This window comes from Carlito syrichta, unplaced genomic scaffold (genome assembly GCF_000164805.1).
Source record: "Carlito syrichta isolate Samal-C Ts95f unplaced genomic scaffold, Tarsius_syrichta-2.0.1 Scaffold302017, whole genome shotgun sequence".
Taxonomy (NCBI): Eukaryota; Metazoa; Chordata; class Mammalia; order Primates; family Tarsiidae; genus Carlito; species Carlito syrichta.
Genome location: NW_007246113.1, coordinates 54,418 through 70,683, shown reverse-complemented (window position 1 = coordinate 70,683; position 16,266 = coordinate 54,418). Strand labels below are relative to the sequence as shown.

The 16,266-nt window shown below is 34.8% G+C and overlaps 1 protein-coding gene across 1 annotated transcript in view; it reads right to left on the bottom strand.

The window, feature by feature from the left end:
- Positions 1 to 16,266, bottom strand: part of GSTCD (glutathione S-transferase C-terminal domain containing) — a 29,114-nt gene that overhangs the window by 9,278 nt on the left and 3,570 nt on the right. Inside the window, exon 4 of the mRNA XM_008055882.1 lies at positions 2,490 to 2,623. Within this exon, the coding sequence (XP_008054073.1) occupies positions 2,490 to 2,623 (134 nt within the window). The remainder of the gene's footprint in view (positions 1 to 2,489; positions 2,624 to 16,266) is intronic.

The following is a 16,266-nucleotide window of genomic DNA, read 5'->3' as shown; positions in this document are numbered from 1 at the left end:
AAAAAAAAAAAAAAAAAAAAAAAAAGAAAAGCATGCTTGGAAGCAAACATGCTGCCCATCAAAACTGGACTGGATCAAAAAGATGTGATACATATACAATGGAATATTATGCAGCCATAAGGGACAAACGTGGACTTCGCAGCAATTTGGATGGATTTAGAGTCTATCATACTCAGTGATCTATTAAGAAACAAAGAACTAGCCAGGCTCGGTGGTTCAGCCTGTAATCCCGCGCCTTTGGAAGGCTGAGGTGAGTGGATTGCATGAGACCGCGGGTTCGAGACCCGCCTGGGCAGTGAGACCTCATCTCTACAATAAATAAAAAAATCATCCGGGCATGGTAGCGCATGCCTGTAATTCCGGCTACTTGGAAGGCTGAGAAGGAAGGATCGCCGGAGCCCAGCAGGTCGAGGATGCGGTGGCCGGGAGCGGCCACTGCACTCCAGTCTGGGCGACAGAGTGAGACTCCAACTCAAAAAAAAAAAAGAAACAAAGAACTGAGTACCACATGCTCTCACTCACAAGTGGATCCTGAACATTTACCATAATATTTTAAGAAAGGGATTGGCAGTAGCAGGATAGTGACAAGGTGAGGGGAGAGAACATAACATCAAAAAGGGTACCTGATCTCAAACCAGGCAAAGTGGGGACCAAAGGGAGGGCCAAACTTTACCTGTACAATGTCTAATTATACACCTAATCCTGAATTGTACCCCAAATATTTAAAAAATATATATATATATAAGAAAATAATAAATGCATGCTTATAGAGAAGTCCTTTACTATCTCTAGGAATTGGCTAGCCCTGGGAGGAGCAGTATCTCAGGATCAGAAAGGCCCCAAGTAGTGAAATATCAGAAAATAAAAAGACATGATTAATACATCAGAAAAATCACTACTGTCATAGCCACTAAAATTGTATTTTATAGTGCTGTAGACTTTGCTCTTGCTTAAGTTATTAAAAAACATATACATTTGATGTTAAATTTTATTAGTGCTGATTTGTTTGTTTAAAATGAGTACTTATTTCCACATATTATAGAAACAGTATGCTATTCATAATTCCAACTCTATTTTTGGTGATTGAGGTAGGTCTTATATCCAAAGAGAAACTTTCTAAAGATATCAGTTCCAAGGACTAGGAAGGGAAAATCTATGGGAGTGTAAAAGAGTTGACACTAAACTGAAATTTTAAAAAAGGCTTGGTTACTGCTAGGGGAGGGAGGGGCATATCTCATTAACAAGGGTACCTGCATAATCAATGTTTATATACTTAACCCTGAAATGTACACCACATCCTTGTAATAAAAAATTTTTTAAAAGTCAGTTAGACTATAGGCTGAACAAGTCATATTAGCATTATTAAGAGTCTTTATAGTGCTAGACTTAAAAATTTCACGATGAGTTATAAAAATATACATTTTATCAGTGTAGATTTAGAATAAGATGAAGTTTCAACTGTCGAATAAGCCTCAAATTATATTTTATTTTTTGTTTTTCTTTTCTTTTGGTTTTTCTCTCATTGTCGGGAATTGTGGTAAAGAATAAAACAAGTAAAGATAAAGAAGCCTATTATTTGTACTTAGTTTAAATTACTTATATAGAAATCTTTAAGTATAACTTCTAATGGAAATTTTCTAAGATTTCTTAAAAGTGAAGATACAACCGATTAAAGTCTTTTCTGATATATTACAGAATAGGCTTTCCAAAACAAACATATTTGATCGATCCCATAATTAAAATGATCATGATTCTCAATAATGACAAATCAGAGAGTGAAATGTCAAAAACCTCAAGGGGGTGGTTCTCCAATAAGCTAGATTAAAGCAGTGAGAATTAAAGTATCTCCCCATTCTGTGTGTGATAAAACAGACTATAAAAATGCTGTCAGATGTGCAGATTAATCATCCACACTCATGGGCTGTATTTAAAAATTCTACCTGCTACTATTGTTACTAGCAACAGTTCACATATATTGAGCACTTACTTTATGCACTTATCTAAGGGCTTCTTACAAAAATCTTGAGGTAGTAGTTACTATTATAACTCTCATTCTGGATATGAGAAAACATAGGCTAACACGGGCAAAAAGAGTTTATGCAACTTACCTGCGGTGAAACATCTTACAAAATGATAAGAGCCAGTATTTGCACCGAGGTACTATACTTCCAGGTGCTTAACACTCTATCACTATACTCCCTCTCTTAGATGAGTTTTAATTTCATTTAGACATATACAGAGAAGTGCTAAAGCTGACACACTTCAAAGTGGCATACTCCTAGTTTCAAGCAAAAGTTGGATCCAGGGGAAAAATCAGGGACAGACATAGAGGAGTTTCTCTCTTCCTTATACAATTTACAAACAATACTTGCCATTGTGGAAAGAGAAAATGAGCTCAAAAATAAATCTCATTGCAACTTTATCTCAAACAAGTTTTGTGTTCTGGTTTATTCTCATATTGGTGTTTTAGGTAGAACACTAAATTTCACCTTTTTGGAAAATTAAACTTTGAGGTGTTCTGAATGAAACCATAGCAGCAAGGGCATGTGACAAAGGAAGCCCGTGTTTTTATGCAGTGCTCGATCACCATGTCTGTTGCCACTCCACAGGCATGCAACGCCACCTGGAAAAGAAAACCAGACCTCAGCAGTAAGTTCCTTCTTAATGAATAGTGCAACTTTTGTGCCTTTTAAATAGTTCTTTTTTGGGCATACCAAAGGACTACTTGGCTATTCATATTAATTAAGAAAAGCAAGGTTCAAAGATTACAAATGGAATATTTCAAGTGAAGCATAAGATTCATTCAATGGGAAATCTGATGCAATTTTAATGTGGAAAACTTAACACATATGCATATCTAGACTAGTGCTCTTGCTCATTATGATTTAGTTCAGCTGTAGCATTGTGCCAAAGACACTAGGTTTTTGAAATGAGAATTTCTAGTCTAGAATTCTCACTGGCTGTGTGATCCTGGGCTACTTAAAATTTAGCCTCTTTGGGCCTCAGTCTTCTCAACTATAAACCATAGCTGACAATACTGATATATTATGGTGCTGTTGCAAAAAGTGTATTTGGAAAAACTTATCCAAATACTACATGAACATAATCCAGTCAGTACTGCACAAAACTGATTAGATTAGATCATATTATTTAGGGCATTTTGAGGTGTTTTCAAGGGGTTTATTTAAAAAAGAATGAATGAAATTATGAATCAGAATAATGAAAATAAAAGAACTCTAAAATGATTTTAAAAATTTTCAAAGCACATATCCTAGAATATATCTATATTTATTGCAAGCTGAAGTAGATAATTATGAAAATAGACCAAATAAAACAAAATAGGAAATTCAGATGTGAAGATTCTGAAAGACGAAAAACCTGTATTGCATTTTGCCAGAAAAATGCTCACATCTCCATTTCATTCTGGACAGAGACAAATTGTATTGGATTATAATTTTCTCTTCTAGGGACAGGTCTCACCAGCTTCAGATAGTGAGGGTCTATCAAGATGAAGAAGAGATTTTCTGGAAATTTCTGGATATAAAATATTATAAGCCAGATTCCCCTCTTGAACTGGAAAGCTAAAAACAATACTATGCTGGGAAAAGGAAAGCAAAATCTCTGCTCTCAATCCTCCTCCTGAATTCTTCCCTCTTTATATTTACATGGGCTGCACAGAGGTCAACAACCTCTATGTTGTGGTCAACCCACATTTTCTGTTTCATTCTGAAAACAGCCTGAGAAGTTGGCCATCTAGTGAAGGCCGCAACAACTACAGGGAATGGGAAAGTAAAGGATCTTGATTTCTCATCTGCCCCTTTAATTTAGTTAGCTTTTCAGAGTAAAAATCAGGCTAATCTGTATTTTCATGAGTAGCGGGAGAAAAATCTCATAGTAAAAATTATAGGTGCATTTTCCCCTGGAGGAAAAGAGAAGAGAACTTCCATGCACTGAGTGTCCTTTCTATGCTGGCACTATGCTATGCTGGAAGATGGCATGCAGAACTAGACTCACAACAACCCTGAAAGGCTTTATTATCTCCACTTTAGAGGTGAGGAGATTAAAGCTTGGGGGAAATTAAGAACTTGCCCACAACAAAACAGTTACTGAGGGGCAGGATCCTGACCCCAAAGTCTGACCCCTGTGCATTAATTACATCAGGCTGCTTCTCTACAAAACTTTCTTGAGGCACTGAAAAAAGAAGAGTCTAGACAATTTACTTTTTATAAGTCCCTCTTTCCTTAGGTTCACATTTCTTTTGCTAAACACAAAAGAATGAGTTTATTTCTGTCATTTAAACAAAATAATTACATAGAAGAACTTTTTACACAATAGTTTATAGATAACATAACAATTTACCAATTAAAAGGTTTTAGGTCTACTTTTACTGCATCACATACTCCTAGTTTCCATTGTCATTAAATGCCAACTCAGAAATAACAGGCAAATAATGAAGAGAGATATAGACCAAAGGAACTATTTGACATAGAAATTTAGCATATAATAAAGGTGGTATTTCAAACCAGGGGAGAAAAAAATGAACTTTTCTCCATTTAATAAGTGAGGTTGGGTTAAACTGACAGTGATATAAAAAATAAAAACTAGATACGTTCTTCCTACCATGCATAAGACATAAATAAATGAATTAGAGATTTTAAAAAGAAATAAATGAGACATAAGTGATTCTTCCATAGCCTAGGGGAGTGGGAAGTAATTCCTAACTATACTTGAAAATATTCAGGCAATAAGGGGTGAGGTTAATAAATCTGACAAAATAAAAATTTAAACAAATATATTAGAATGACAGAAAACCCCCAAAAACCATAAGTAAAAAGACAATGAAAAGTAGAAAGATTTACAACTTATAGCATAAACAAAGGGTTTATCTGTCTAATATATAACAAGCTTCTAAAAATAAAGAAAAAACCCCAATAATCTGATAGCAAAATGAACAAGAGATGTGGACAGATTACAAAACATGTAAATATTCCTTAAACAAAAGTTGACCCATATTGCTCAAAATAAGAAAAATAAATATTTAAACAAATTAAGATGCTATTTATTGCTTGTTAGAGTGTAAAAATCTTAGAATTTGATGTCTGTTGGCCAGGCTGCAGGGAAATAGACATGATCACGTATTGCTGATGGGAATACAATGTCACAACCCTATGGAGGAATTGATTGAGAAATATCTAGCAAAATTACCTATGTAATTGTATATTACTTCACTTCTAAAAATCTATTCAAGAGACACACTGGCAAAATTAGAAGATGCATTCACTGAGGAAATATTTGAAGTGACAAGAAAATGGAAACAATTTTCCACTGACAAAGGACTGAGGGAATAAAAACAATGGAGTACTTTGCAGCTCTAAAAAGGAATCAGAAATTTCTCCATACACAGCTACGGAGTAATCTTCAGGAGATAATTGCTAAGTGAAAAATCATGTTAGAAAATTCTTAAACTATTTTCAGCAATCATCACTGGTGGTTGTGTCATGTGTTTCTAGTACTCAAGTGTATAAATTGTGGAATAAAACAAAAAAAAAAGTGCTGGTGCCAATAGGAAATAGAGACATTGTTTTTAGTATGGGGGAAAGAGGAATAAGATAGATACATGAGGCAAAGTTAATATCCCATACTCCTGAATTTAAATTGGGAAGTATTAGTATAAACTCATGGTGATTTTGTTAAAGGAAAAAAAAGATCAGTGAAAAGCCTAGAAACAAAGACCAAACCAGCAACAGTGAACCAAGATTTTGATATTCTAAATACTATTTCCCTTAAAAGATTTTAGAGCTCTGAGGAGACATACTTGATACATGAGGCAGGAAATATAAGATGAGCTGGAACATTCTGTTATACTAGAAAGTAAGGAAGCAATCAAATACTGTTGAAGTTAGGAGGACTTCAGGAGCAACTTGAAGAAGCTCTCACTGGATAAAGATCAGCATCAATGAGAAAAACAACTGCAATGGATTGAAGTATTTCAAATATTATATTGACGAGTCAATAATGACACAAAAAATACCTCCCACACCGAATGGGTCACTTTTGGTAGATAGCCCACTTTGAAAACTGGAAAATATGAGACCTTTCCTATGTGAAATATTCCTCAGGGAAACAAAGTATTTGATAACAGAAATTAAATGAAGATGAAATGATAAAATTAGAATCTTGTCATTTTACAATCCTTGCTGAAATAAGGGATTGAATAATGGAGTTAGAGACAATGACCATGGATGCTGCTATCATCACACAAGAGACAACCAAACTGCTGATAGAACACCAGCATCTATGACATACTCCCAAATTGAAACTGAATCTAGTGCCTTTACAGTCTAGATCTAACTACCAATTGTTAGGAGATATAGCTAACAGAGTGATATGTGAAACAACACCTGGGGGATGCTATCAGCGAAATCCACATTGTGAAAAACTCTAAAAGACAAATGAGAACATAGTTTTGTAAACAAGCTATGGGGCAGAGGGCTGAATATGAGAGAATAGTGTGGTAAGCAGAATGATCTCTTAAAGATGTCCATGTCCTATTCTGGTTCTGATTCAGCAGGCCTAGGGAGGGGCCCAAGAATTGGCATTACCAACAAACTCCCAGGTATTGCTGATAGTGCTGGTCCTTCCACTGCATTGGTGTAGAGTTTCTGCAGCAACATGAAGGCGAGTGATCTTGTTGAGCAATTTCTTACAGATCATTAAATGTCTATAGTTGCTACTCACAGTTCCAGAAACTAAACTATTCATTCATTCACCATCCATTCCTGAATTTATTCAACAATCACTGGGCAATTCCTATATATCAGTATTATGCTAGTTGCTGGGAGTAAAAGGTAAAAAATATGGTTCCTTTCCTATGCTCTGCTAATAGCAACAACTGAATCCATTGTTGATTGATACAGATCAATCAACTGAATGTAGGGATTGTGTAGGCTTAAACAATTCTCAAATTTATTGTTATTTTTATGTGTTAGGCACCACAGGGGATATCAAGAAGAGTTAAACATTACATAAGCAACAGCATACAAGCAGTACACAAAACTATAATGCATGACACAATATGTTACATGTCATTTTTAAAAGAGTATAGGCAGGGCGCGGTGGCTCACACCTATAATCCCAGCACTTCAGGAGATAAAGGTGGGAGGATTGCTTGAGCTCAGGGGTTAGAGACCAGCATAGCCTCATTTCTATAAAAAAAAAAAAACTACTGGTATGGGTGGCCCATGCCCATAGTCCTAGCTAGTTGGGAGGCTGATGCAGGAGGCTGATGCAGGAGGCTGATGCAGGAAGCTGATGCAGGAGGATCACTTGAGCCTAGGAATTTGAGGCTGGGGTGAACTGTGATCATGCCACTGCACTCATTCTGGGCAACAGAGTGAGATGTCGACTCAAAGAAAAAAAGAAGGGAGATAAACAGAAATTATCAAAGGAGGGAGGGGGTATAATCAGATAGGGAAAAATCAAGAAGGGCCTTCTGGAGGAAGCAGCACTTGAAAAGGGCCTTGTAGGATAGAAAGACTTTGAAAAAGTAAAAAGCACAGAGGTAAAATAGCAGATGGCATTTCTTATGAGAAAGAGAATTATATTAATATTAATTATGTAAAACTTAGCATTTAATGAGTAAAGCACTATGCTAAGTGCTTTCCATGTATTTACATAACACAACATCCCTATGAAGTAGGAACTACATATTTTTAAACTTTTTTTATTGTGGCAAAAACACATAAAATTTACCATCGTAACCATTTTAAGTGTATAAATTCAGTAGTGTTAAGTATATTCGCATTGTTGTGAAACAAATTTCCAGAATGTTTTCATCTTGCAAAACCGAAATTCTGTACCCATTAAACAACTCCCATTTTCTCCCTTCCCTAGTCCTTGGTAACTACCATTCTACTTTCTGTTTCTTTTCTTTTTGAGTAGGGGTGTCATTCTCTTGTCCAGGCTGGAGTGCAGTGGCACAATCATGGCTCTGGCTATCCTTCCGCCACAGCCCCTTGCGTAGCTGGGACTATGGGCATACGCCACTATGTTCAGTTAACTTTTATTTTTTGTAGACACAAGGTCTGACTATATTGCCTAGGATGGTCTCCAACTCCTGAGCTCAAGCAATCCTCTCGCCTTCACCTCCCAAAGTGCTGGGATTACAGGTGTGAGCCACTGTGCCCAGTCTGTTTTTATGAATTTGACTACTTTAGATACCTCATTTAAGTAGAATCATACAGTATTTTTCTTTTTGTGACTGGCTTATTTCACTTAGCAAAATATCCTCAAGATTTGACCATGCTGTAGCACATACCAGGATTTCAAGCCTGAATAATATTCTATTGTAAGTATATACCACATTTTGTCTATCGATTCGTCTGTTGATGGACACTTGGCTTGCTTCTACCTCTTAGATATTGAGAATAATGCTGGATGAACATGGATGTTCAAAAATCTAATTAGGCACTATTTTAAGATGAGAAAATTTCGACACAGAGACGTTAAGCAACCTTTCCAAGGTCACACAACAAACGAAGGACCCTTAATTTGGTTCTTGGTCCTATATACTCTTTGCAAGTACTTTCTCTTATTTTATTCATCTTACCACTGCTAACTATCTTCTGGAATTATGACATCAGAGGGAACCAGTAAGTATTCAGTATCTGCTGGATGTCAAAATCTTTACGTTGATTTTTTAAAAAAATTTAATTCTGATTCCTTTTCTTGACAATATTTTAAGTAGCTCTTATTATCTCCATTTACAATAACACGTTCAAGGTCACCTAGCAAGCATTCCAGATAAACTCTGAATCCAAGTTTTCCTCCAAAGCTCACACTCTTTCCATTATATCAGACTAAGCCCTTCTTGACTATAATTTTTAGAAGTAGAAGGGCTCTTAGAGACTTTTTTTTTTTTGAGTTGGAGTCTCACTCTGTCACCCAGACTGGAGTGCAGTGGCCATTCCCGGCCACCGCAGCCTCGACCTGCGGGGCTCTGGCAATCCTTCCACCTCAGCCTTCTGAGTAGCCGGAATTACAGGTGCACGCTACCATGCCCGGCTAATTTTTTGATTTTATTGTAGAGATGAAGTCTCGTCTGCCCAGGCGGGTTGCGAACCCGCGGGCTCAGGCAATTCACTCACCTCAGCCTCCCAAAGGCGCAGGATTACTGGCTGAGCCACCGAGCCCGGCGAGACTTTTTTTTTAAACAACGCTTTTTCTTACACAGTGAGGAGGCCATCTTTTTAAAAAATAATTTCTTGGTGCCACTCTTAGGCTCACCATGGTCTTACGAGAAAAAAAAAATAGTAAATTATGTTCTGGTCACACATAAAGGAAGGCACAGAGGAAAAAAGGAACAAAGATAAATACATCTAAAAAAATGTAAATCCTTAAGCCATTCCTATTCAAGTTGTATGAAATCTAATTTCTAACTACATTTTAAGCATCTGAATCAGAGAGTTTGTTAATACACACTACATAGACTGCTATTAACATAATATGGGATAGATTCACTATCTATAAAAAACACCAAAATATAAACTACAAGTGTTTAAGGAGGCTAATATGCTGGGGGGAACCACATTAAATCCATTGTTCAGTTGACATCATGACAATCAAGTGTTTCACTGATCCAAAGGAATCATAATTGTAGTTCTCAAATATTAGGTCTCTTATTATCTACCCCTTTCTCTGTTTCTACACTGAATTTCAATAAAAGATAAAATTGTAAACTTGTCTATTAGCCAAGGTAATGCATTAAAGTAAATGTAAGTACTTTTGATCCAGTTATGTATGGCAGAATTCATGTATTATGAATTAAAGGCCTTTCCCTTACATTTTCTTAATTCAATTTAATCTACACCATAAAAGGTCTAAGTACAATACTTATCCCACTTTGTAAGTCATCAAAACAAAACCGAACTGTCAAGAAACCTCAGTCTACATATCTTTGCCATATGCATAGTAAGTAAATAAAATTAATCACTTTCTCTCATATCTTTCAGTTGGCAGTTAATAATGCAAGACTCTAGACAAATCAATAAGACACCTTCTCATTCTTAAAGAATGACAAGAGTATAGTTGATTATAAGAGAAAAGAGTATATATGTTGATTCCAAATAAAAGGCATATTTTGAAAGATAATAGGTTTATGCTTTATTCATACCCCAAAAGCAGTGTATTTATGATTCTAATAGGCTTGCTTTCCTTATTATTATTTTTTGAGACTCATTCAACATTTATTGAGGCTTTTCCTAGCCCAAACCATGCACATAGGTACTGTTCTCCATTGTAAAAATAGAGAGTCTGAAGCTCAAAAAGGTTAACGACTGGTTCAAGGTCACAAATGGTGGAGCCAAGATTTAAACTCAGTCTGTCTGACTCTAAACCAATCTTTATTCTAGTCTTCTGTCCTTTCCATAGACTGGGGAGTGAACAGGGAGTCACTGACTGGACTCTAGTCCCAGCTGTCACATTAACTTGCCATGTCCCTCTCCCCTCTTAGAGCCTCAAGTTTTCTACCTGTAAATTGACAAGGTTGAACAGAATGATCTCTAAACTTGCTCAGTCCAATCACAATCTGAGCCATTGCTTCTCAAAGAAGGATTCTTTTTTATTTTTATTATTTTAGAGTTGTGGGATACAAGTGGGGATTTACTATAAAAGTAGGTTACACGCTTGTGAAGTTTGGGCTTCTAGCTGGCCCTCTCTTCCCTGGATAGTGGACCAGGTACCTAGTGTATTGCCCTGTGCTCCCCCTCCCCTAGCAGTGTCTAGTGTCTGCCGATCCCACACTTGTGCTAGTGTGACCAGTGTTCAGGGCCTGCTTATGGGAGAGAATATGCAGTATTCAGTTCAAAGAAGGATTCTTAAACCACAGATATCTTACACAGCAGCAGGCTTGGTCCCAACTGTGCACTCATGTTTCCCCTTTTTAAGAACATTCACATAATAATATTACAGGTAATCAGCTTTAAAATTCAAATAATGCTAAAAGGCATGCAATTATCTAAAGAGACCCTTTTCTGTACCTACTCCTCTAGTCCTGAAAGAAAGTCTGACTACCAAAGCCAATGCTGTTCAACTTACTGGTTTTCCTCCTGAAAATCTGTTTTTCTGTATGATAAATATATATTGGTATCCCTTGATTTGTAAATCTTAGACATGATTTTTCTATTATGAGAAAAGAGCTTTTTACCCCCACATTTATATCCTCTCTTCCCTTTTCCTATCTTCTAAGTATGGCCTTACATATACTGTTCACTGCTGAGGTGTGTCATACATTTTTTCTAACTCCCAACACTTTCTGTACCCAAAAGCTCTGTACAGTGCTCTACAATACAATTTTCCATTGTGCGAAAAACTATCGGATAATTAGCTCAATTTTTCTTTCCTGAAGACATCTTTCCTAGTCTTTTATTACAATGTGGACTACATGCTTTCTAAGCTATTTCTGCTCAGCTCTCTCCCTAGGACTGGGACTTGTTTTTGCCAGCATACCAAGAATTATTTTCACCTTTCTCTTGTACTGGATGTCTCTTATATTCTTTCTTATTTGAGTGAAGCACACTTTCTACAAGTTTGCTGTAAAAGGGTACGTGCAATGTACATTTTCTTGAGATCCTGAGTGTCTACATGTTTTATTTATTTTACTTCCATACTAGATTGATAGATGGGTTAGGTATAGAATTTTAGATTGGAAATTTTCGATTAGAATTTTGAAGGCATTTTTTTTTCACTGTCGTCTAGCCTTCCATGTCACTATTAAAAAATATGATGGCATTTTGATTCCAAATTATTGTATATGACTTTTTTTTCCTCTGTGGAAACCTCTGTTTATCCTTGGTGTTCTGAAATTTCACAATGTGCCTTGATTCACGTCATTTTTAAGTTAATTTTTTCAATGAAGAGAAATGCATTCTTCATTGTTAACAAAATCTTCCAGATGTTTTCTTTAATATTTTCCTCCCCACAATTTTATCTGTTTTCTTTTTTTGATCCTGCTATCACTGAAGTATTGGATTCCTGGACTAAATCTCTAATAAAAAAATTGCTTCTTTCCCATTTCTATTTTTTGTCTTTTTTTATTCTATTTTTTCCAATGATATCTTATACTTTTTTAACACTTCATCTTTATACTTTTTATTTTGGCTAACATATTTTTATTTTCCAAGATGTCTTTTCTTGTTCTCTGATCATTAATTTTTCTTTTTCATTATATATTTGTTTCACTAATGCACACCACCATTGTCCTCCTCTTTGCCTCTGATTCAGTTTCTTCATAGAATAAACTTCTTGTTTCTTGCAGAAGTCGGAGAGTGATAGATTCTTGTCTACACAAGATGAGAGTGGGAATCTAGGTCTCTAAATAATATTTTTAATTTAACATGATTCAATCTTTCCTTATTCCTTTTCTCTGAGGTTTATAGGGCTCTAAATTTCTCAACTTTTCTAAGATTTTGTGGGAGCAAAATTACTTGCCTCCTTTCTTGCTACCCAGCTCTGCTATAATTTGGTCTTTCTCCTCGCTACTCAGTATCATCATTTTTCTTCCATTTGCTTTTCACCTTCATAGTTCATACTGTGATTCAAGTGATAGAATCTAGAATATAGTTTCATCAGAGATGGAGTTTGATTTTCCTGGTGCATGTTCTTGTTATTTTGGAATCTGAACTTTTTTTGAGGAGAAAATGAGTTGAAATACCTCTATCTACCATTTTCATCTTGGAAATTCTATATTTTGCCTTGATGATTTTTAAAAATTGTGCCTGTAGAATATATAATTTTTCATGTTCTTTATCTTTTAAATATTATATAATTATTCATCAAAAATGTTATTTAATTCCAGTCTATAATTGCCCATGCTTTCTTTCTTTCTTCCTTTTATTTTTGAGTTGGGGGTCTCACTTTGTTTTCCAGGCTGGAGTGCATTGTCATGATCATGGCTCACTGAAATCTTAACCTTCCAGGCCCAGGAGATCTTTCCACCTTAGCCTCCTGAGTAGCTGAGACTACAGGTGTGTGCCACCATGCCTGGCTAATTTTTTCATTTTTTTGTAGAGACAAGGTCTAACTATGTTGCTTACCCTAGTCTTCAACTACTGGGCACAAGCAATCCACTCACCTCAGCCTCCCAAAGTGCTGGAATTATAGGTGTGAGCCACTGTACCTGGCTAATCATGTTCCTTTTAATTGCATATTAACATACATACATAACTAGAAATGAGTTTGCAACTAAGCACTCAGCCCTGATAAGTCATAAATAATTATATTAAAAATGACTTATGGTGAAAATAGAAAAAATGTTAAAATAGAAAAAACTAAATACAAAGAACTTTAAAATAAAACTGTTTTGAGATTTTGATATATGTTGACAAATAGAAAAGATTCATCAGTATTGTTGGAAATCAACACCTTAATCTGGTTGAGATGACTGTTATTGTTGGAGTCATCCAACTAAAATATTTTAGAAAAGTAATTTTTCACAATAATGATTATTTATTCCACACTAGACAAGAAGCGATATTAGTGCTGTTTTAAAAGTACACTATTACAAACAATCTTTTGCAGATTGTCCTTTAAGGATCAATACATAATCAATATACACTTAAATCAGAGTCATGCAGCTATATATAATGAAACTGGAAAAAAAGAAAATCCTTAAACCTTTCTGAATGTTTTTTACTTTCAAAAAGACTTGTATATTTTCTTCAGGACAGTAACAGTCATAATCACAATAGTAATAAATCAACTAAAAGATATTTCTATAATAAATACTTGTTTTGAAGAAATAATATATCTTATCTATCAAATAAATACACATTTATGTTTATAAATGTATAATTTTAAACATATATATTTATTTTTCTATCTTTATTGCTTATGTTTATGAATATAAAATAACATGTTAAATGTAGGAAATTTTGAAATATCAAAAATAATAAATGGTAAAATATTATTACACAGCATACAGCAATAGCTACCTCAAAATAATACATATTAGCATGATTTTTTCACATTATTTTTTATGCAGTTTTTACATAATTGAGATCACACTGCACCAAGTAAAAGGTTCGATTTAGTGAGTACTTCAAAAATGGCAGGCAACTTTCTGAGTACATCATATACATTGTATCAACACCCCATCAGCCAAGTATTTTCATGTCATTTTATAGGTGAGAAAGCTGAAGATTAGTAAGTTTAAATAAGTTTGTCCAAGGCAAGTAAGTGCCAACCTGGGATTTCAGCAAAAGATTGCCCAATGTTAAAATCTATGTTCTTAAACAATATGCTTAGATAGTTTTATTTCTTTGTTTTTCATATAACTCATTTTTCATGTAATTAACAAATCATTGCAAATGTCATGTAAACTGTCAAAGCTCTCATAATCAAGTATATTTGTAAACTGTCAAATCTCACTGAAGCCCTGCAGCCAATGAGTAATCATATTTTTTAAATATTTAAAAATTTCAAGAACAAAATGGAGTATCATCATTGTTTAAATTAAAATTACTAGACATTTTTGAATTTTTTATTTGCTTCTTAGACCTCTGTATTTCTAAAGAAATATATTTCTCATATAAACACAATGTAGTCCTTAAATGAGGGTGGTACAGTACATTGGGTTGTTGGAATATCATGATGAAAGAAAGATCTGAAAACATTTCGGTTTGTTCCCATTGATTATTTCAAATAAAACTAGGTTAACAAAATTAACCTATCAAACCTATTATTAGTAAGTCTATTTATTTTCTCCTGGTACAGATTGTATTAATGGAGGTAAGACTAACAATTAGTATTTCAATTTTTATGTATAAATGATTTGCTTAAAGTTCTTAAAGGTAGTTGGTTCTAAGACTTCACAATTATCTCCCAAAATTTTTTATATAAAGAAAAATACAAAAGTATTTACTAAGCAAAGATAAATGCCAACTAAGCCTTTATTGAAATATCATAAAATTATGGATTAATGCAGTTTTAATGCATTTCCCATACTTGGTTACTCTGGTTTCCTCTCTAGCTACATGATTTTTACTGAAATCTATTTAACACAAGAGTTAGAGCCACTGATGCATTTAGTCTGATTTTTCTAGCGACAATAACTCAATTACCCTCCTAGGCCAAATTCTTTTCTTGAGAGTGAATCTAAGTTTGGTTTAACTTTCTAAGTAATTTAAATTCATTTTCTATATACCTTGACAAAGGTAATTATAGAAGGAAAAAGTCATTATAGGTGTATTATTATGAAATGTAGAGAAAAATGTTGCTCCCCAAAAGATATTTACATTTTTAGTTGGTGTTAATGAATTACAAACTTGGAACTACAAGAATATGTTAGAATGATTTAGCAACTATAACCCAAAAAGATCATACAGACATAAAGAACAGATAGAAGCTGGAAATGTGTTTTGAAAGGTGAATAAAGGGGTAGCAATGTCTTGCTATCTTAAACATTCTGCCTAGTGTATTGGTAACACAGGGAGAGACTGGCTAAATGGCTTGTTCTGTGGGAAGCTTTAACCCTTACCTCAACATTTATGTAAAATTAAAGTTGCACATAGGTATATTTTTAATTTGAATTTTCTGAATCAGATGTCTACATTTTCCTGAATTTCCTTATTAATAGTAACCTTATTAACAGTTTTTAAGAACAGTTACTTCTCTTTATATAGGCCTGGCATGAGATAACCTCTCTAGAATGTGGCTATAAAGTAAATAAATTGCTTTTTGGCTTAAAAAACATAACAGCAAAACCCAAAATTTGCAGTGTCAATATTTAAGAAATAAACATCATTGGAGGTTAGGTATAGTGACTCATGCCTGTAATCCCAGCACTTTGGGAAACCAAGGCAGGAGGATTCCTTGAGACCAGGAGTTTAGAACCAGCCTGGGCAACATAGTAAGACCACATCTCTACAAAAAATAAAAAAATAGCAGGGTATGGTGGTGTATGTCTATAATTCTAGCTACTTGGAAGGCTCAGGTGGGAGGATTGCTTAAGCCTGGGATTTAGTTGAAGGTTACAATGAACTATGATTGTGCCATTGTATTCCAGCCTGGGCAACAGAGTGAAATCTTGTTTCTAAAAACAAGCAAGCAAGCAAGCAAACAAACAAATAAGCTTCACTGGGCAAATCAGAAGTACTATTAGAAGGTCTGAGCTTCTGAAACTGGATAAAAATTTCACCTTGACAAGCCCATGTTTATGTGACTACATACAATTGAAAATGGTATTGGTAAGACCTTTCTGGAAAGTGATTA